General features: G+C 40.9%; 1 protein-coding gene across 1 annotated transcript in view; it reads right to left on the bottom strand.

Annotated features, from left to right (window-relative positions):
• pth2ra (parathyroid hormone 2 receptor a) overlaps positions 1 to 23,640 on the bottom strand; it is a 95,899-nt gene that overhangs the window by 40,328 nt on the left and 31,931 nt on the right. The window contains exons 4-7 of the mRNA XM_051708728.1: positions 23,247 to 23,362; positions 23,067 to 23,164; positions 16,001 to 16,187; positions 2,161 to 2,314 (exon numbers count right to left, since the gene is read on the bottom strand). Of these exons, the coding sequence (XP_051564688.1) occupies positions 2,161 to 2,314; positions 16,001 to 16,187; positions 23,067 to 23,164; positions 23,247 to 23,362 (555 nt within the window). The remainder of the gene's footprint in view (positions 1 to 2,160; positions 2,315 to 16,000; positions 16,188 to 23,066; positions 23,165 to 23,246; positions 23,363 to 23,640) is intronic.

Genomic DNA, 23,640 nt, shown 5'->3' on the forward strand with positions numbered 1-23,640 from the left:
GGCATTTCCATCCACAGAACTGCCCCTCACTGGATGTTTGTTTTTGTTTTTGGCACCATTCTGAGTACATTCTGAGGGACCTACACAATATTAGGCAGGTGGCTTTAATGTTGTGGCTGATCAGTGCATGTGTGTGTATATATATATATATATATATATATATATATATATATATATATATATATATATATATATATATATATATATAATTAAATATCAGTCTTTGTAGTTTAATAATCACACTAGGAGATAACAGGATTTTAATTTGTGCGCTGAATGTTTACGTAATGACATCCGTATGTCAGATGGTATTGGAGCATTTTTACGATCATGAGTACAAGTACATGAGCACGGTCTCCCTACTACTAACTGAGACTTTCAGTGAGCAGCGGGACTAGCTAATTAGAGCCGTTCCATGTAAACATCTGCAACCTTACTGACTGAAGACCTACAGAGCCCCCTTGATGACAACACTGGAACATGTTACATTATTTTACAAGCTGATACAAACTGACAAAAAAGCATCTGCCACAGTGGCATATGACACCATGAAATGCACCAGCCAAATAGAAAATGTATTGGTATTTGGCGCTTGGGGGGTGTTAATTTCGGACCCTCTGTACGAATGTATGAGTGATTGATTTAAGGCTTGATTAATAATGGTCGGTGATAGGTTAAAAGAAATTAGCTAAATTTACATACCTAGTTAAATGATAGCAAAAGGAATAAAATAGTAATGAGTTTTCTTGTGTATACAGTAGATCGAAAATAAGGCTGTTAAATTCAAATTTGAAATTCAAATATCTGTTAAATGTAAGAAAAAAAATGCACATTCAAATGCTAAAACTGTTCATTAGAATTCTGGATGTGTGCCAAGCACTGATGATGACTTGAAGAACAATCGCATTCTTGCGCTAAAAAAGGCTAGCGCAATGCAACGAATACAATTAAACAGAACGCAGATGTCTCGAGACGCATTTTTAAACTTTTATTATCTTTTTTACATGGGATTTAAAAAACACAGCGCTCCTGCACGAGACACTAAATAGGCTAAATAACGAAACTGCGGCAAAACGAACCTTAGTCTAGTGCATATTTATATAGAAAAACAAATGGTAATCTAAATGGTTGCAAAAGTGTTTGGTGTGAACAGCCGCTTAGGTGGGGGTCTTTGGCCGTTGCATCTTGCTATCTTATCAGCGTTTCTCAGATTAAGCAATGGGTTTTTAAAGCGCTTTACCAGGAAAGTAGTTCAATTTGGAAATGTGTCAATAAAATGGAATGTTGTTTTTTTAATAGCCAGGAATGTGCTTTCAAATAATATAACACAGTGCTGTATGGTTTCTATGTATTCATTGCACCCTGTCACTAGTCCTTTTGGACTAAGAGAACAACTTCAATTTAAAAATCTGCTGACTTTAAAATTCGAATTTTATTTGAATTTTGGTAATATTTAAGGTAAAAATTTACATTTAGTTTCTCAAACCTGTTTACAGTCCTATTGCTTCGTAAATTTTTGATTTTTCTATTACATAATAGATCCTATTCAATTGTTATCTGCCACTTTGTCCAATACATTGAAGTGAATCTACAGTAAGGCTCTGCTAGGTCAGTTTGCTGTTCTGGGTTTTTAATAGGATTAGTCACAACGGTCCTGTGTTCAAACAGGAAGGGTGACAAGAAGTCAAGTAATGAGACCTTGTTAATATTTAGTTTGCAAACATTCCCACAAGTTATTACCTTACTGTCAAGGTTTAGCTGGCTGAAATGTGAAAAGAAATGGAAATCAAAGAAAATGTAATAATAAAGTCATTATACCAGATTAGACTCAGATATGTGTTAAATAGCTGCTAAAAGAGCTTATCAAACTTCTCATAACACAAACAAAATTTGCATTGATAATTTCTTGTTTGTTTGTTTGTTTTTTTTTAGCAAAAGTTCAACATGTAATTGCAAATTTTAATTAACTTAATCTTGAGAGATTTAACTCTATGTCTGCTATTTTGCTTGATATCTAAATGCATAAATTAAGCTAGATATCTAGCAGAACTAAATGTACTGCGGCAGAATTTCGTTCTGCAAGAAATGCTATAAACCCAGCAGAGGTGGAAATATACATAAGTTGCTTCTTCTAGGAAAGTCACTACATAATATACTCACCCCATCCGATCAAAGTGAAGCCCCACAAGTACTTAGAGTCAGACAAAAAGGCCATAAAGATGAGGCTATGCAGATACAAGCCTTCCACCAGAATCCAGTAGTAGTTTGTAGCCAGGAAATAGATAAATAGCAAGACAGTCATTTTACAACCCATCTGAAAGGAGGAACAAAGCAGAAAAATTTTGATCAAACTTAAAGGGTTAGTTCACTCAAAAAATTATTTACTTAGCCTCATCATGAAATTCCAAATCTGTACAACTTACTTTCTTCCGTGGAACACAAAAGGAAATGTTAGGGAGTCTGTTAGCCTCCGTCACCACTGACTTATATATACTGCCTAACCTCTCTTTTTGTTTTCCACAGAATAAAGAAAGTCATACAGTTTGAAAGGATAGAAGAGTGAGTAAATGATGACAGACTTTTAATTTTTGGGTGAACTATATCCCTTTAAATCCTCTCTTTGAAATGACATAAAAGTTCACATCATCATGGATTTTGTGTTAGAATAATTGGCTCACTAACTTAATTTACGATGGCACAATGTCAGAGCCAGTGACATAAATACTCTTGAGGACAGCAGAACTGTGACAAACTGACAACCTTTCATTACATTCAGCTGACTATAGGCTATAGGTGGAGAGCTGCACAATTTAATGAGCTATTAGCTCACAGCCATGACAGCTCCGTGTGGTTAATGACCATAAAGTACGGTATATCCAGACCAATGAACTGAATCTGTAGGAATCAAAACATTATCAAAGAATACTATCAAAGCTGGATTTTTCTCTTCCTAATATGCAGAATAAATGGCAGTATGAGAATAACGCAGTGATTGATAGTAACACAGATGACTTAACACTTGCTATTCACTTTTAGATTCAACCTTTGATAGTATCAGTTATAACAGTCTCTGTGCTGTCTAAACAAATTTACTATTACAGTAAATGTCCTCCTCAACCAAACTATCCACTATGTTAAGATTATCTGCACAAAGCAAATCGGACATTAAAAAATATAACACTTCTGATCACGTCCCTTTGAGGTTGTCAGCCCCAAATCCTCAACCAAAACATTATAACCTGTATTACTCAACCCAGGTTAAATGTTTTAATGCACTTTGTATTGGACTATTTGCAAGAAAGGTATTATATAAGCAAGCTTGATTTGATATCACTAGTATTACACTCTTCACTTTGAGGGTCGTGACTTCAAATCACTGATATATGAAACTTTAATGTGATTTAAAATATGGCATGTTCCTGTATCTACCTCGTTGTTGGTCCTAGACCTACATTCTTATCAACCCACTGGACTTAAGGGATAGGCACAGGGCTTTGATTTGGGGTTTTAAAAACATTCTTATCAACTTATAGTTTTTCTTCAATTTTATGGTTGGTTATGGCTATGTTAACCATGGTTATGACTATGATGATTTGACAGGAATGTTGTTCCAGGACCAACAATGTATGTTGACCCTTTTTGGCTAAAACATTGGGTAAAACATGTTGCACAGGTTGTAAAAGAAATTTAACAGAGCTTTCTCTTCCATAGTTAAGGAGACTTAATGGAGTAGTCTTTCTAACATTCGTTTGGTATCTCATTATGGGTAAATGCCTCAGGCATGGCCAATCCTGGAAGCACCAATAACAACCCATCTGTCAGTTGACAGACCAATCACAGCAGTGATGAGGGAGTCCCACCTCCCTAATATAAACCTGTTAAAGGTGCCTACTTCATTCTCGTTCTCTTCCCCGTGAAGATCATTGGAAGCTATCCTCGGCAGGACTCATATGAAGTGGTCACTTAACAGTTTATCAGGTGAGCCGTTCAGGTACGTCGCAGAATAAGGCTGTTCTTTTTCCGAGTAAGTTCACTGTCAAAGTGAATGTATTTTCTTCTGTATTTAGATTGTTTTTCTCTGGGTGGCGTGAACCAATGCATTGCGACGCGTTTGTTTTTTCTGCAGAAATTTGAACTTTTATAGCTTCTACCTCTCTGGCACATTGTGGTGGTGTGGCAGATCGGCCCGTCTTGTCAGATTAAGGGGATTAATACAGAATCAAGTGGCACGCTGTGGTGAACTGCTTCTGTGTTCTTGAGCTTGGGTTCTGTCATGGCAACTGCGAGCTCACCAAGCGGCAGAGCTTATGTAAAGTATCCCTCCCGTCCGTGCGCTTGTGGACCTATGATCTCGCCTAAGGATTTCCACCAGATATGTTTCACCTGTCTGGGGGTCAGGCATGCACAGGCTGCACTCAATAATCCAGAATGTTGTCCGCATTGTTCCCATTTTGTACGGAGAGTTTTGGTAAGGAGGGTGCAGGTCATGGCATTGAATAATGAAGATCGCTACTTTTCTCTGCCACCAGCGGAGAAAGACCCCCCACCCAGCTGCAGGGACAGCACAGCTGGGGCGATCACAGGGACGAAGTCTACCCCGATCTTCCTCTCCTCATTGACTCAGCACTTTTCAAGGTAGAAAGGGAAGAGAAGAGGGATGACGTTGATGATTTTCTTTATGAGGATGGTGGCGAGGAGAATGAAGATGATGCCATTCTCCCCACTCTTCCTCCTCACCTCCTGGCAGCGTGATGGCTCTTCCCCCTTTCCTGTCTAGGGAGAGCTGAACCTTATTGAGATATGTAGGAGGAAGGCAGCCAAACTATCCATCCACTGGCAGTCACAGCAGACTGGCCAAGGTACAGAGAGGGATCTGTATGACGGCAAATGGCTATTGTCTCGTGTTGCCCTGGTCAAACAATTAATTCCAGCTGTCTCAGCATGTGTCGCAGAGATCCATTGTTTTTGGGACAAAACTTTTTTAGCACAGAGTGCCTGTAAAAGCTTTCTCTAGACTGGATGTGCAGAAAAGGAGGAGCTGAGGTTGTCCAGCCCCCCTCCAGTCGAGGCATAGGTGGCAAATCACCTTCACCCCGATCTCCGAGCAGCCTTTTTGTCTGCTCCCCCTTCATTGCCAGGATGGACAGAGAAATTATCAGCCTCCATTTACCAGAAGATCTACCAATCTTCAGCCCTCGCCATAAGGACTCTTAATGCCACCTCGCTCCTCACAGCTTATCAGACTGAGTTGATGGAGGAAATTGGCCGACAAATTGATGTGGGGCCGGTGGATGCAGCATTGTGGAATGAGATCTGCATTATTGAGGATCTCAACCTATGTACATCAAGAGGAACCGTACAGAGCTGTGGACGCAGCATGAGTCTCGCCTTTGTGGGTTAACGGACTATTTGGCTCGATCTGTCTGGCCTGAGAGCTGCAATCCCTAGCTCCGCTGCTAGTTGCCGCGCATGCGCAGTTCACTCCTGGGTTTTGTCTACAATAAAACTGGGTTATCAGCTGCAATTCACTGTAAAACCACCTCTGTTCAACAGTGGGTTAATGTCAACAGCGGAGGGGAGGAAATAGCCAGTTTGATGGGCAAAAGAGCAATAAGGGTTGTGCCGCTGGAGGTCAGCTATCAAGGTTTTTACTTCAGGTATTTCATCATCCCCAAGAGAGGAGGAGGTCTCTGACCCATTCTGGATTTGTGGATATCAACAAACACCTCAGAAGGTACAAGTTCAAAATGCTAATGCTCAAAACATTCTCTCAGATTATTCGTTCCAGAGACTGTTTGATGTCAGTTGATCTGAAGGACATGTACTTTCATGTAGTCATCTACCCGTCATACAGGAAATTCCTAAGATTTGCCTATCAGGGAGTAGTTTAAGAATTTTTGACGGTGCCTTTCGGACTTTCATTAGCACAGAGAGTCTTCAGCAAGTGTGTGGATTACACTGCTGAGAAAAACAGGTCTCAGAGTGTCTGCTTATCAAGACAATCTACTGCCCTGCGCGCCGTCGCGGCAGCAAGCGGAGATAGATACGAGAACACTGGTTTCTCATTTGGTGAGTTTGGGATTCAAAATAAAGTTTGATGACCTCACAGGAAATAATCTACCTGGGTCTCAGATTGAACTCCTTTTTGAAATTGATCATTTCTGTCAGAGGAACGCATCGGATTGATTCGAAGTCTAATAGGAGGAGGTCAATAGCCGCTTGTTTGCAGGTTTATGAGGGGTGCAATACATTTGAACAGGGTGTCAAAACCACTGGTTCCACAATGGGATCTGTCCGTGGTCCTGAACAAGCTTTCTCAGCCTCCCTTTGAGCTAGTTGAAAGTGCAGAATTAAAGCTCTTTCGCTAAAGGCAGCTTTATTATTGGCCTTAAAATCTGCAAAGTGGGTTAGTGAACTACATGCGTTGTCAGTTCATCACTCTTGTATGCATTTTGCTGTGAATTTATCGAGAGTGTTTCTTAAAATGAATACAGCCTTTGTGCCTAAGGTGAGTGACTCCGTGCTCTGCTGTAAGCTGGTGGATTTGCTAACATTTCACCTGCCGCCTTTTTCTTCACCGTAGGATGAGTGGCTTCACTATGTTTTACGTGGAAAGAATGAAGTCATTGAGGAATAGTAATCAGCTTTTTGTTTCTTGGGCTGATTCTCATAAGGGCAGACCTATATCACGACTGCGCCTGTCTCACTGAGTAGTAGAGGCTATTAAATTAAGTTATAATAGTCTGGGGTTGCGATCTCCTGATGGATTGAGAGCTCATTCTACCAGAGGCATGGCTACCTCGTTGGCACTGCTTAGGGGCATTTCAGTCCAGGACATTTTTGCGGCTGCATGTAGGACGTCGCTTCACACTTTTATCTGATTTTATAGATTGGATGTTACAGAGCCATCATTGGCTCATTCTGACCTTGGTGTGTGTGCACATCTGGGTGCGCAGTTTGCTGTGTAAAAAACAAACAAACAAAAAAACAACAGTTAAAAGCACAAGTGTGCTTTTTGTTTACCCCATCCATTCTTTAAGAATTTGTGGGGTTCTTATATTATGGACACATCGTCGGTTGACTGCTGTGCTTCGGACAACATATCTGCTATATGGGAGTTGGCTATATCCCATAGTGAAATACCGAATGAATGTTAGAAAGAGAACTTTAAGTTACTCACGTAACCCCGGTTCTCTGATAACAGGAGTGATGTATCTCACCACACTTTCCTCCTTGCAGTTGCACAGAGAAAATATATGCGGAGTATGAAGTAGGCACATATGACAGTGGTTTATATTAGGGAAGTGGGACTCCCTCATCACTGCTGTGACTGGTCTGTCAACTGACAGACGGGGTGTTATTGTAATTCCAGGATTGGCCATGCCAGAGGCATTTACCCATAGTGAGATACCTCTCTCCTGTTATCAGATAACTGAGGTTACGTGTGTAACCTAAAGTTTTCAATTGTGTTCCTTTTAAGGTTAAATACTGTTTCAGATTTTTGTCTTAAATTTCCTTATGAGAAATAAAAATCCAATAATTTAGACAAATGTTGACAGATGGTAAGGGTATAGAGCTATGAAATAAATTTGGACACCAAAGCTCAGATAATTTGGTTGTTAATGGGATTTGCTTGAGAAATATTTGAAATTTGATTCGAAATTTGATTCTGACATTTGATTGCAGACATTGGTATCTTGGCAAATCTGAAAACAGTTTGCACTGGTCTCTTTTGAAAGTCAAGAGGATACACAGGAGAAATATCATCAGAGATCGTCTCTTTGTTAAGAGAAAAATTGAGAAGCATGAGACTTAAGCAAAATTTTGATTTGCTCTCCATTTAATCTCAGAGCACTGAGCACAAATCGATGTCTACACACTAGTAAGATTTAGTTAATGTTTTTGCACAAGTTTTTCTATGTAAATTGTAATGGTATAACATTTATTAAAAACTCCATGATATCAAATTGATTAAAGTGGGAGAGTATCCAACCCAGTCCACCACTTCGGCCAGGTCACCAGAATCACGGCCCGACGCAGAACCCATGCAAGTCGGGAGAACTCGGATCTCGCATAAGGAGAAGTAGCGATGCCTTGTTCAAGGATTATGCTTTCATTGTGCATGGTCTGGTAATTTCTCCGCTTCCTGTCCAGTTAAAAGACACCGCTCATCAGTAGGAAGGGGGTTACTGGTGAGTGCAACAAACTTGGACAAAGAACCCAGATTACACACACTTCTCCCAGCTGCAGTATGGATCTACCAGTCTCATGGTCTCAACCCTGGTGGATTCCGGAGCCAAAGGGAACTTTATGGACATCAACTTGGCTTCCAAATGGCGGGTTCTTTTGGTCCAGTTGGATGAACCTATCACCGCCCACACCCTCAGTGGCATGCCCCTGTCCGTCATCACCCAGTCCACCAAGCCAGTCACCTTCGTATCTGGAAATCTTACGGAGCAGTTGTCCTTTTACCTGATCCAATCTCCATCTGCACCGGTAGTGTTGGGGCATCCTTGGTTAGTAACGCACAACCCACACATAGACTGGTCAACTAACACTGTTCTTGCTTGGAGTCTTAACTCTGCTGTCTCCCCTGTCCAGTCTTGTGTTTCGTTGCAGGATTAACCGGCGGATTTATCCGGAGTACCGTCGACATACCATGAATTGAGGGCGGTGTTCAGCCGGTCCCGTGCCATGACCCTTCCTCCTCATTGCCCGTATGAATGTGCAATTGAATTGCTTCCTGGCATTTCGCCTCCTCGGGGATGGCTGTATTTGCTCTCGGCTCCCGAGAGGGAGGCCATGAACAGGTATATCAATGTTTCTCTGGCAGCCGGTCTCATCCGTCCTTTCTCATCGCCAGCAGGGGCGGGGTTCTTCTTTATGGAGAAGAAGGATGGCTCATTTAAACCCTGTATAGATTATTGGGGGCTGAATGACATCACGTTATCCTTTTCGTAGATGTCCTCAGCTTTCGAACTCTTGCAGGGAGTGTCCGTCTTTACGAAGTTGGACCACCTTGTTTGGATCAGGAAGGGGGATGAGTGGAAGATGGCTTTTAACACCCATAGAGGGCACATTTAATATTTGGTCATGCCTTTCAGATTGGTCAATGCCCCCGTCATCTTCCAGGGGCTCGTAAATGAAGTGCTCAGGACATGGTTGATCGTTTTGAGTTTGTCTATCTTGATGATATTCTGATCTTCTCCCAGAATATCCAGGACCATGTTCAGCATGTCAGGCAGGTGCTTCAGTGGCTGCTAGAGAATCGGCTGTTTGTCAAGGCAGAGAAGTGCGCTTGCACAGTCGGTTCCATTCCTGGGGTACATAGTTTCATCCGAGGGAGTGTGCATGGACCCTGCCAAGTTCAGAGCTGTCTCCGACTGGCCAACCCCAGATTCTCGCAAGGCTTTGCAGAGGTTTCTGGGGTTTGCTAATTTCTGTCGGAGGTTTATTCGGAATTACACGCCATGACCCAGACGGATCTCTACGGCACCTATCCTAGTAACTTCCGACCCTGCATGTCAGTTTGTGGTGGAGGTGGATGCTTCTGAGGTTGGTGTTGGACCAGTCCTGTCGCAGCGCTCTTCCTCGGACGGAAAGATGCATCTGTGTGCCTTTTTTCGCATCACTTAACAGCAGCAGAACGGAACTATGAAGTTGGTAAGAGAGAATTGCTGGCTGTCTGGCAGGCTTTGGGCAAGTGGCGTCATTGGATAGAGGGTTCGGAGGTACCTTTCGTGGTCTGGACTGAGCATAAGAACCTAGAGTACATTTGTAGCACCAAACGTTTTAAATCTAGACAGGCTCGCTGGGCATTATTTTTCACCTGTTTTAGTTTCATTCTCTCGTATCGCCCAGGCTCTAAAAACATCAAGCCTGACTCATTGTCTCGATGTTTTGAGGTCAAGACCTCCACCGTCCCACCGAATACCATTCTACCCGCCACTCAAGTGGTAGGCATGGTATCCTGGGAGGTGGAGCCTAAAGTCTGTGCGGCGCAATGAAACACCTGCCCTTTTAGACCCTGGTCACACATATCCATGGATTTTGCAACTGGTCTCCCCCCCCCCCACTCCCATGGCAACACAGATGTTTTGACTGTCGTGGACCAGTTCTCGAAGGTGGCTCATTTAATTTCCCTCCCCAAATTACCCACAGCAAGGGAGACAGAGGTGGCAGTCATACAACCACATCTTCCGCATTCGTGGCCTCCCGGTCGATGTGGTTTCTGACAGAGGCCCCCAATTTGTGTCTCATTTTTGGGCAGAATTCGTTGAAAGCTGGGGGCTACGGTGAGTTTGTCCTCTGGGTTCCATCCCCAGACAAATGGGCAAGCGGAGCGGGTGAATCAGGAGCTTGAAAATCCCTGCGCTGTCTGGCCTCCCGTAACCCGTCTTCTTATAGCGATCATTTAGTCTGGGTTGTGTATGCCCACAACTCCTTGCAGTCATCGTCTATGGGGTTATCACGCTTCCAGTGCAGCCTCGGTTATCAGCCCCCTCTGTTCTCCGCACAAGAGCCTGACGTTCACGTCCCGTCCACCCACGCGTTCATTCAGCACCTGGAAAGCCACAAGATAAGCCCTCATATGGACTGGCGCTCATGAGGTCCAACCACGGTGGAAAATTTCTTGACTCATCAAGTAAATTATCTGTCATAAGGGATTTGAATAAACCACAATTAGTGCCTATAATATTCCCATCCATTCAAAATTACAGCTCTATTTTAAGTTTAGCACATAGAGAGAGTGGTAAACATTGTACCATATGAGTGGAAATGAGATGCTGTTGGTTTTAAACAGCATCACACTTTTTAAAAGAATATTTCAATTTCATTCCAAACCCATATGATGCTATATTCCTGGTCACTATATGCTTTCATTGTATTGAAAAGAGCAGTGTGAATACACTGCTAAACATCTATTTGTGTGTTCCAGGGAAGAAAGAAAGTCATAGGGGTTTGGTACAACATGAGGGTGAGAAAATGATGAAAGAATTTCCATTTTCTGGTGATCTATTCTTTAAATATACTCTTCTTCTCTTACATTTCCTCTAGGAAGGCCATTGGATAGAAATTGGATAGTGACTGCATCTGCAGCCCAGTAAAATTGCCCGCCGTTCTGAAGTGTCAGCTACCAGTTGTAACTGTGTGAGCTTCAGTGTTTCTGACAGATGATCAAAGAGGTGCCAGAGGATAGCAAGGTACGGATTATGTTGTCAATACACCTGGAGGATCTGAACAGCTCCACCTGAAACTTTTTGTTCTATCTTTTCTCTGCCCCTCTGCTGATGAAAAATCTCTTAAGCCTTTTTCACACCTACACTGTCAGCAAGGTGTAAGCGGTTCATGTTAATTTTGGTGTCGAGGTTAGAGCTGGTTAGGTAGTCATATACTACAATTTGAGGTTCTACCATTTGGATGTAAATGTAATCCTCCTCTACATGTAATTAGATTTCATGACCATTACGTTTATTTAAGTTCAAAATGACCGATTCACAATAACCATTTTCTAATTTATTCATAAGAAAATCATTTCTGTGAAGAGCTGTAGCTCTGTCAAGCAGAAGAGGTGCTTTTGACCAAGCTGTGGAAGCAGTAGTGATGCTTTTGCAGAAATAGAAACACCTGCCGTACATACACTATACAGTGCATTCTACTGGCAAAAAAGGACCAAAAAATCCAGCATTATTAACAGTGAGGTCTCTTGAGGTCTCTTAATTCCATTCTCTTCACATCACAAAAAAAAAAAAAAAAAAACACACTGTACATTCACTCCTTATACAATTTGGACAAGTTCCTATTTCTGTTGCATGATGCAGATCCCACTTATTATATATAATGACAAACACTGCATGACAAAATGATCAAAGTGAAGCAAGCCTACCTTGTTTTTTTAAACAATTCTGATGGCAGAATAATGGGTTGAAAATAAAGCAATTTTTTGTATCAGGGACCCCTTTTCACAAAAGTTAATGATTCAAGGTTAGGAAATGATGAAACTGACTGAAAAAGTGAAATAATAATAGGGAAGACCGGGGTTAGTTGCAACATAGAGAAGTTGTCACTAGGGCTATATCTCAGTAACAATAAGATTTGGAGTCAAAAGTCAGACAGTACAAATTGTTTCTAGCAGTCGTTTTGCATGTTGGTTTCAAACCCCTAGATCAAAACCCTCTTAAGTTACGATATTTTTAATGAATGACAAATCAAGGTAAGGGTCAACTATATCATGAAGGTAGATTTGTACTGTAAATTTGAAATGTTTTCTTAGGATAAAGGTATTTTTTTATGAAAGTCAGTTTGGGGCATGTTGTCACATTTGAATCTGGGCAGGTTTATCACATGTATTTTAAGTGTAATAAATGTGTACACTTTATCAATAATAATATTTGTTGGGCAAAACATATTTGTGTATGTTACCTTTTCTATTTTTGTGAATCGTTTTGTGCCTCATAACTGTTTTACTTTTTAGATTTAGCTAAAAAGTCTATAATAGGCTATTTAAGCAGGAGTAGATTAAAGAGAAGAGTATGTTTGCTTTGGTGGTTACATGAAACAAAAGGTTAGATTGTGACAACTTACCCCATATTGCCCTCGCTACTGTAATTTGTCAAAAAAGGTCATCCTGTTCAGTGAACTATATCTTTTTTCCTTGACATCAAAATTAGTCCATATGGAGTACTGGAAACAAAAAGTGGTTGCTAGAAGGATTTTGTTAGTCTCTAATATAAATTAATGGTGAATGCAATGACTTCAAATTCAGTGCATTCAATGAAATAGTAAAAAATGCATCTGTTCAGTCTCCTTTGTATCATAGACATTATACTGTACACAACCAGGCCTTAAAAAGAAGAAAATGCATAGTCTAATTGTGAGAGCTTTTGCTTTTAACATCTGAAGTTGGTGGCTTCTCTGAAAAGCATAGTGCTCACAAAGACCCAGACATTGAAAGCACAGAGAGCAAAGATTTACCACAAATTGCTTCTGCTATCATACTATTCCATTAACAAAAAAGAAAGAACAGGAAATGTCATATTTCTTGAAATGTGAAATTTGCCTATGCACTAGCCATGTATTGATGTGAGTGTTTCGTATGACTGTCAAAACACAACTAACAGTATTTTGTTGCTACATATTATTGTTAGATAAAGACAAACAGATCTAAGCTTACAGTAGCAGTCGTGCCTTTGACCTCATAAGATGTATGGAGAAACTAGTGACTACGTTTACATGGACACCAGAAAGTGGCTTTTTGCTAGAAAGCAGCGTACAGTATTGCGAGAAAGTAGTGTTCCCGTTTACATGCACTGTATAAGCGGCTTTCTCTTTATTCCCCTATACATGCGGCTCGGCCAGTAAGCAGCATTCTCCACTGCAACGTAATTTCCCTGCAACGCTTCTGTAAATAACAAACATCCAAGAAAGATTGCACTATTGTTAATCCCCGTTGCTTCACTTATTTCCAGATATTCCAGAGATGTTGCTGTGTTTGTTTTCTTAACTTTGCATCGCAACCTGCAGCGGAATTGCGCTACAATAGTGGGGTTTCCCTTTTATGTAAAATTCTGGGATTTCCCCAATGTACAAGCGCATATACGGAACATGAGGGACAGTCAATATTTTACATTGGTGTTTATAAATGGGTATAGTTTATAGTGTACGTGCTTTTCCCACTGTACTCAGAGAAATTATGAACTATTTCCTCTTTGTTGACTTGTTGTTGGGCTCCATCCTATGATGTTTGTTATCCGGTCTGTTCATGCACCTTAGCACTCTTCAAAAACCTGTATAAACACTGCTTATGAATGTACATGGCCACAGAAGTTGTGCTCTCCAGGAGAAACCTCGATGTGTTAAACCACTTTCTCTTAATCCCTTAAACGGCTTAAGGAAATCGGCGTTCTTGTTTATATGACCTTAACAAAACTTCGCACAAGGAAGGAAGGACACAGGGAACCGGGTTTCTTCAGTCTCAGGTAAGGCTTTTTAATTGTCAACTCTTCTGAGCTTACAGCTTCACAATAACTCAATAGCTTCACAATAACTCATTAGCTTCACATTAACTCTTTAGCTTCACATTAACACATCAACTACTCAGCGGGACTCTAGATCTCTGGCTCTCTCTCCCTTTCTTGTCGGTGGTATGGGTCCTTTTATACCGCTCTCCCCAAGCTCACTGCAACTAGAAAAAGGTGTTAATCATAATCTGGCTCAGGTGTATGCACCCTTACCGCTTTCTCTCTCTCTGGGTGGACGCTCGACCACGCCCCCGCTGCCACAATGACGTTTCAGAATGCTGCTTACTGCAAAAACCCTGTAATAAACTGTTTTCTTTAGTGCATGTAAATGTGCTCATTGTTTGCACCTAGCATAAGCACTGCAGCTACAGATCCAAAACAACTGGTCCCAAAATCCTCCCTCATATGTCAGCTCCATAGCACTTATCTTCTGCAATGCAGCTGTTTGAAGGTAAATAAGCTGAGAGTGCAGTCAGTCCATCTCAAGCACTGGCCGCCATTGGGCACGGATACAGTTTGAGTCCAAGCGTAGGTGGGAATGGATAATTTCCCATCCAACAGACACCAAATGGGGACAACCAAGTATTTTAGCCTCTTTGCAGGATTGCTGAGGCAGGCGATGTGGTGGGTGGAGAGTATAAATCAACACAAATTCTGTGTATGAGCTTTGGGGAGATGGAACAAAAGCACTCTGGTAATCTTATGAGACACTGCACAGAATGAAACTGTGAGCACAGTGTCAGGACTCCGGTTTGATTCCCGTTTTCCTATCGCTTTCTCCTCTATTTTTGCGCTCGCACCTGTTTATCCTCACCCTCTTGATTTTATCCCCTATTTATCCTCTCTCTGTCTGTCGTCCTTTGTCAGATTGTCTTGTGCTGTTGCCTTGTCAACTCTAGCTCTCCAGTCTTGCCTGTTTTGCCCGCTCCTATCTCGCCCCATGATCCTCTCTGCTTGGTTCTCAACTTCCTGCCTGATCTCCCATCTCTGAGCTCACCTAACCCTCTACCTTGGTTGCCCCTAGTGGATTATTGCCCTGGACTTTTGTTACTTGTTTTTTCCTTTTTATTCCTAAATTTTAATTAAAAACACTTCCCTTCAGTTCCACTTCTGGGTCCTTTATTACTCGTGCCTGACACACAGATCCTTGCAATAATGACCTTTGACCTATACAGTAGCTTTGGCATTTACTCCAACAATTTCAGCCCTCCTCACAAAGTCAAGATGGGGCACAACTCTGCATTAACATAGAAAAATTTATTTTCCACCATAATTAGAATTGGGGTCAAACCTCACGTCATTTCTTCCAGACTCAACTTGACCCCTTTCAATTTCTGCTCTTCTGGGGTTGTTTAACAGCCCGTGGTGCCTCTCTGCAATATTGAGGTTGCTAAGGATGACATTTTAAAGTGATTTGTGCTTCTGGTTATGAATTCAAATGGCATATTTTGCATACAGCACAATGTGTGTCTGAAACAAACAACAGGGGTCTCATGTATAAAACTCTGCATAGATTTCATCCTAAAAGTACAAATGTCAGATTTTGCGTACGCACAACAGTTTTCAGATTTATAAAACTGTACGTACAGCAGAACCTGCACACATTTCCCTTATAAATGGTGTTAGTCACTTTACACAAATACATACCACCTGAAAATGATTGAATCCAATAAGCATTCAAGTTTATATGGTTTGGAGTTGGAAAATGTGCATGGAAATAATGACAAGATCAGAATACTCACTTGCCTAATAATTGGGCACGCAGTGTATATATATATTCAATATATTATATATTATTTCGCAGGTGATATAAAACTAACTAGAACTAACATCCTCCTAAAGAAAGCAGCAGCAGGCAAGAGCCCAGACATAATATCAAATTAATATAAATTATAAAATGTCAAAATATATCCACATGAGATAAATAATTAATATTTGATGTAATACTCCTGAGGTGCATGAGATACTGCTTGACTCACATACTGTGAGGTGTCCACTGGTGCTACATCCACTGCATTAGTGAAGTTATTCATGAGCACAGCATCAAACTCCTGCAGCCCAGCATTGGAGTGCACCACATGATCCTTCACAAAGATGCTGACGGCACGCAGCATGAAGGACACAAATAGGTGCATGTGAATGTAGTTCCTGGTGCAGTGGAGACGCCTGTAAACATACAGATATATATTGGAGACCTTTAAGGAATGAGAATGGAAAAAGTGGTAGGTCTCAGAGGTAATGTGCCTTCTTGGAAATATGTTTAATTGAATACTGTGGTTAATAGTTTCTAGACATACTGTTAGGTTGTTGCTACATTTACACATTAGACTACATCTAATTATACAGATTTCAGTCAATCTCAAGTTTCGCTCTGACTGTTCAATATTGGTTATCGTCTTCATCAAGGACACAGACAGGATAAATGCAATACCACAACACCCTACGTCCTTTTGTTCACAAAAGTCACGAAGGTCTGATGTATGTTCTTTAATATTTAGCACTTTATAAAAATGACTTGTAAATAGAAAAAACTGGCAGGCAGACTGCAAGGAATATTAAAATTCTCATGTAAAAATCTGGATTCTTTTTAAGCAAAAGATTTCATAAAGTGTGAGGTTCTATGTCATCCTCACAGAACTTTCTTTAAAATTTGACAAATAAAAGCATCAGAAAACATTTATTGTTTAACCCTGGATTACAGTTTTTGATAATAAAAAATGTATATCATCTTAGATGGACATGTTTATTGTTTGCATTATTCCAAACACAGTGCAAATGAAGTTCATTACCTGTCAACAATTACATCAGTTAAACTCTGAACCTAAAGATTTATTGAAAATTCATCCTCAAAATTCAATAATAAATGTGATCAATATGGCTGTTAAGGTCCAGTCTTTCATTCAATATGGCTGTTGCGAGAATGTGCGAGAAAAGAAACACAAGAATATTTGAAGACATTCTGTATTCCGCTGCATATTAAAATGTAAGTTTTGTGAACTCTGACCTGTGAATTTGTATAGCAAAAAAAAAAAAAAAAAAAAAAAACATTTGACCAATAGAGGATCTAATGTCACGGAATGACTTATTAGCTCATGCAAACTTCAAAGCCACATTATTTGTAATGTTGCAAGAAAATAGCATAGGTACTATATTTTAATATTTTTAATGTATTATTTGTCATTTAAAATTAGTATTGGCTAGCAGGCAGATGCACATTATTATATAAAAATAAATAAATATAAAATACATTAAAAATAACAAATTAAACGGATAAATCCCCTTTAAAATATCATCACTGTACAATATTTTTACATTTGAAAATAAAACACAGCCCCCATAATGCTTCATTCCTGAATGTTTGGATCGAAGAAGGAGAAACATGGTCAAAAGACCATTTCAATGACATAAGTAATGACACTAGCTAAGCAGGGTAGCGAACATTGACATATCAACCCTCCTTCGCAGTGAAAACTTGAACAAAAGGAGGAGACATCCAAATTATAAAGCCTGGCAAAGGTGTCAGGGGAAGCACAGCCTGTAGCCAGACAGATGTCCTTCAAGGACACACCCTTCACCCACGCCCAGGAGGAGGCCATACTCCAACTGAATGGCCTCCAAAGCATACAAAAAGCTGTTCAGACTCGTTCTGCCTATTTACAGGTGTAATGCCCTCACAGGGCAAAGCATGTGCAGCCTCTTAGCCCTGTCCAACTCAAAGGGAAGAGGATAGAATGATTGCAAGGTAACAACCTGATCCCTAAATGGGGTAGCCAGAACTTTGGGCACATAACCCTCTCTGGGATAGAGAACGGCTTTTGGCAAGCCCAGTCCAAACTTTAAGCAAGAGTTGTTGATCGACAAGGTCTGAAGGTAAGCTTATCGCCTCCATTAGCTTAAACAGGGAATCCGTAAGCACACGTAGTCACAAAACAGGATGGTAGCAGCGCGAGAGGGACTCAGCCGTCTCACACCATGCAGAAATTTACTGACCAGAGGGTGTTTGCCCACAGACAAAACATCCAATGGGTCATGACCGGTCACTATAGCCATGACGTACACTTTAAGCATGGATGAAGTCCTGCATCCAAAGGCTCTTGCAAGAAGCACAATATCGTCTGCACAGGGAAATGTGCTGGGTCCTCACTATGGGAGGAATACCAGTCAGCAAATAGTCACCATTTTAAGGAATACAGCCACCTTGTCGTGAGGGCCTTGGTCTGCATTATGGTGTTGAGCACTGGTTGCGACAACCCTAGTGTGTCAGACAAGCCCCGTTTAGGGGCCAAACATGAAGCCTCCACAGCTCTGGCACTGAGCTTTTGAGAGCAGATCCCTCCTCAAGGGAATTTCCCACGAAGGAGCATCCAACAACTCTACAAGCTTCATAAACCAAGGCTGGTAATTTCAGCATGACTAGTAGCACAGCACTTGGTGTAGCAAGTGGACAGGAGGAAACACATATTTGCATTTTGCTGGCAATTTGTGATCTAGGGCATCCAAGCCTAGCGGAGCCTGTGTTGTGGAGTCCCAGAAGTGACAGTGCATGGTCTCCGGGTAGGCAAACATGTCCTGCTTAGCTTCCTTGAATATCTCCCAAATCCTCTGAACTGTTTGAGAATGGAGTTCCATTCACCTGGCCTGGTACCTTAACACAAGTGCAGGTCCGCTCCACAATTCAGGTGACCAGGGGCATGCACCGCATACTGTGTATACTCAGGTCTTCTGACTCCAGTTTACTACTCATCCCATGTTATAAGCTAACATCACTGGGTGGCAGGGCTTTAAGCACTACTGCTCCAACATTATGGAATTCTATCCCACAATCCCTCTGTGACCTCAAAACCATACATGATTTCAAAACCCACCTGAAAACATGTTATTCTGACTCTTAATTGATCTGCTCTTTTGCTATTTGTAAAGCAACCTTGAGTTTGTAGAAAGGCGCTATATAAAATAAACATTTTACTACTACTATTATTATTATATAGATACAGTAGGTAGTCAACCAAAATTATCCTCTTTACTGCAAGTAGTACCGCCGAACCTCTACTGTGAATTCTCACATGTGAGACCCGTTAGAAAAACATTGCCAGGTGGTGCAAAGGGACACTTTTTACACCATAGTATGGTGTGAAGAAAGTGAGAGTTATTATGCTTAACAGTGTTATTATTATTCCTCAAAGCCATAAAACTAAGAGACTGCCAAAATGGCACCCTAAAGTCTGGCATGGCCCAGCTAAATGAGATGAACCACATCTGGCCAATAAAGTGAACAAAGGAGACTCAGGTTTTATCACACTCCCCTCAGGGAATCCCCTCTTGGGAGACTGAAGCTCCCTTTAGGTTGTTGATTTGAGATAATTAATGAGTACCAAATGGCTGGTCAAGGAGACTAACCATTCTGTTAAAACAGCATGATTTAAAACAAAAGGGCCATTGGTCAGAGAAAGTCCCCTGCAACCCATGGGACAGTGACATGGGGCAGACTCAGCAAGACCTTCTGAACATCCACAAAGGCACCGAATTTTTGACTCTAAGCATGTTGGACAAAGCGTACAAGATAATTTTATATCCCAGGCTGAACCTGACACTATACCTTGACAATCATTTTTCTCATAATGTGTAATGTATTATCCATGTTGTAAAACCAATGAATTAACCATTATAACTTTTAATCTGGCATCCTATTTGGAGCTCTCAGTTTAAGAACAAAGGAAGGGAGGTCCCACCCCCTTCTTCTTGAAGTTACACTCAAGAGAGTGAGATATGAAGCTGTGAAATTCCAAGGCTGGATTTACTAACATTTTACCCTCTTAAATACATGGAACTAACATTGTTCTTGTCTTTCTCATATGTATATCTACCTTAGAGTTCGTCATACTACCTCATGTAAGGTTGTCCTTGCTTTAACCATATGATTTATTTTTATTATTCTTGTAATCACTTGTCATGAATGTTATTACCATTTCAATTATTATTATTATTCTCATGTTTACTATCGTTGATATTCTTTTGGCATTTCAGGAATGTTTATGTTAATTAATTTTTTATATATTCAGTTGTATCCAAGATATAAAATGTATGGTTTAAATGTGCACTTTTTCGAGTGGGAATTTTTAAGAATCCTTTACACAAATGAAAGTTAATCAGCTTTGAAAAGGAAGGAAAGAGTTGACCATGTGACTCTGGAAAGGCACTTCTGATTGGTTCAGGACAACTTTGGGGTGCGGCCAGTCTTCACTCAAGACTCTGGTACCAAGGAAGAACGTTCTCTACGTCCGCTCTTCTCTTGCTTCTTCACTTCCTCTTCAGCTCTTCACCCTCGTGGCTTGCAGCCTTGCCCCAGCATCCCTCAAGCTCCATGCAATGTAGACGTCCTGGAAGGCTTGGAGTAAAGCTCCGAGGAAGCCCTTCTCTTGTCTGCGCTACGACACACACGTGACGGGAGTCACGAGTCTCCCTTGCGGAAGGCCTCGCTTCAAATCCCCACCTCATCATCCCAGCAACAGATATCCATCTTAAGAGGTCCAAAACATCGATGGAACAACCAGAACTTTCTACAAAGAGCCAAAGAACCAAGCAACGCAAGGAAACGCAACGACACACAAGTACATCTCCAGACTTTTGCTGAAAGTGCTGGTGTATTATTTAAATACTTTGAGTAATCTGACTGCAAATGGAGTTAGACTCAAAGAAGTATCAATGGTTCTTAAGGCATTGTCTACAGACTCCAAAAAGTTCATTTTCTCTGTAAAGATCATTTCCATTCAAGCTACTTTGTTCACTTTACTCACCAACCTGTTTCATGTTTGTATGTGTTAGATTAGTTTTTATGTTTAGATTAGCAATAAGGTCTTGTTTGTATTTAAAGTTAACTTGACTGTGGTATATTTTGATAAATAATCTCGTCACTTGATTTTTCAAAGATACGGCCCTTAAGCTATACCTAAAATATTTGTGATATTATTTTCAAAAAGCCATGAGAATAATATTACTCCAATAAGTGAATTAAACATAATTCCCTTATTAAAGCTAATTCCTTACAATATAAATTGTGAGCGGATACAACGAGACGTATTACGAGTTTAATGGTGGAGAATTTTATTCTACAGCAGACTAGCATAGAGTGGTTCAACTAAAACCTCTTCAACTAAAGCAATTCTGTGCATCGCACACTGGTATACTCTCTATCACATTTTTGGCGAGGAGACACTGTATCTCTGAGCGCAAGATAGGATCATTCTACACCCACACAGTGAAGGAAAGGACGCAGTGGAAGCAAGGTGTCCGCTTTGCAAACTGCAGCACATAGCCGTTTTCATTAGTGCCCAGCACCAATCTGGAGACACCTGGGAGACCATGCTACGTTTATAAGTAGTGGGCCAGAAGACACAGAGGCTCATCTGTGGCCACAGGGGTCTGAAAACCTTAGAATAACCCAGAAAAAACAGTAAGTTAGAAACCTCGTGCAATTGCAACAAGGTTGGACAACTTTATTGGAAAGTGACAAACATTTGGCATGGAGTCAACAGACATCCTGGCATGGAACAGCTGGGAGAGTGACATCGCGGGGAACTTCTTTGGAGCTGGAGCAAAATGGTCCATGGGATTTAGTATCCGAGAGCTCAAACTTGATTTTAGGTCAAGGCTGCTGGGGCCTAGCTCAGTTTCCACCTTCTTGGAAAGAGCATGGGCGGCAGCTGCACTTGCAGCACATCAAGCAGTGTAAAGGCCACTGCACCAGACTAGCATGGTTTTTCGACCCGCAGGGCGAACTGAACAGGCAAAGACGCTTGATATGTAGAAGAGGAGGCATGCAAGCTTGCGCCGGCAACAAATCTTCCACAAAATCTCTGTGCTCTGCAGCCCGGCCTTGTGCGTCTCTGTTGTGCAGTCCCTCGAGAGCCGCTGAAGGAGTATAGAGGGAGAAGAGGGAAGCGGCATCTGCTTTTTGAAAGAAAGCAAGCCGAGAGCAAAGCGTCATGAGTTTCATGTGTTCAGAGTGAAAGAAATCAGTCTGACCGAGCTCTGCTTCCGTGTGGGCTTGGCCCAGGCAAACAACGCAGCGCTCGTGCCCATCAGACACAGGGATAAATAGCTCACACAATGGGAAACATTTGTTTAGCGGCATCTTAAAAAAGACGTTGTTAAGCAAAAGGCTCTTTAGATTATTTATTCAATGATAAAGAATCACACAATATCACACAATGCAATTATCAGAACTTGGAAGTGTTCAAAGGATACAATGTTTGCTTACTTGATAAGTGACCAGGAAATAGTGCACCATAACTATTTCTTCTTCAATTTATGTCATAGTTTTATTTGTTTAAATCTTTTTCAAAATTTACTATTTCTAGACTTAATGCACTGATTGTGGAATTACAGTGTGAATGAAAGACAAAATTGATTATTTGATTTGCTCATAGTGTAGAATTTACACTATGGAGAGTTCTTATGAGGACTCTCCATAGACATAATGATTTTTATATTGTACAAACTATAGATTCTATCCCATAACCCTACTCCTAAACCTAACCCTCACAAAAAACTTTCTGCATTTTTACATTTTCAAAAAAATATTGTTTAGTATGATTTTTTATGTGATTTGAATTATGGGGACACTAGAAATGTCATCATAAACCACATTTATAATTTAATTAATTTTCTTTATTTATCACACATTATACATTTTGCACATATATGGTGAAATTCTTCTTTTTCACATATCCCAGCTAGGCTGGGGTCAGAGTGCAGGGTCAGCTATGATACAGCGCCCCTGGAGCAGATAGGGTCAAGGGCCTTGCTCAAGGGCCCAACAGTGGCATCTTGGCAGTGCTGGGGCTTGAACCCCCGACCTTCTGATCAGTAACCCAGAGCCTTAACCGCTGAGCTACCACTGCCTCCTGCTGAGCTATCACTGCCCCCTAGCATAATACCCTTGTAATTACCAGTTTGTAACCTAAACAAATGTCCTCATAAACAACCCAAAACCCACCCACACACACACACACACACACACGCACATACACTTAGTCAGTTACTCACCTAAAATATCCAATAATGAAGATGGCCACTAGAAGAGAGCTGAAGGAAACTGCATAGCCTACTGTGTACATGACATGCAATCGTTCAAAAAAGACCTGCTGATGAGACAAAGAGGAGGCATGTCATGAAATATAAAAAGTGATCTCTGTCCGCTTAATACAGCTATTGACCTTGGCTTACTCTTTTTTTATTGGGCTCTGGGGATTTGATGCATTCTGTGTAGTTGACCCAGGTTTTGTTTGAGCTCTCTGCCAGCACCCAGGAACCATTGGAGTCACATTTCCTGTAGGCGTGGCCTGCAAGATTGACAATGACTTTATTGAAAGGCTATATTCAGAATGAAATACATACTCCTTAAGTAATTATTTGTTGCTTCTAACTCCTGCCGTTTCATTGCTTCATAGTTTTTTCTTTTTTTTTTTATCTGATATTTTTAACATTATTTTACTTTGGAAATATTTGTTCTGGGATGGGAGAAGGGAACTTCACAACTCTTTATTATTCCTCAGTCTCTACCATTCTTACAGGTAAGTTGAAATGAAATCTTTTGAAATACTTTCTGTGCAAGGCACAG

The sequence above is a fragment of the Myxocyprinus asiaticus genome, chromosome 10 (assembly GCF_019703515.2).
Source record: "Myxocyprinus asiaticus isolate MX2 ecotype Aquarium Trade chromosome 10, UBuf_Myxa_2, whole genome shotgun sequence".
NCBI classification, from domain to species: Eukaryota; Metazoa; Chordata; class Actinopteri; order Cypriniformes; family Catostomidae; genus Myxocyprinus; species Myxocyprinus asiaticus.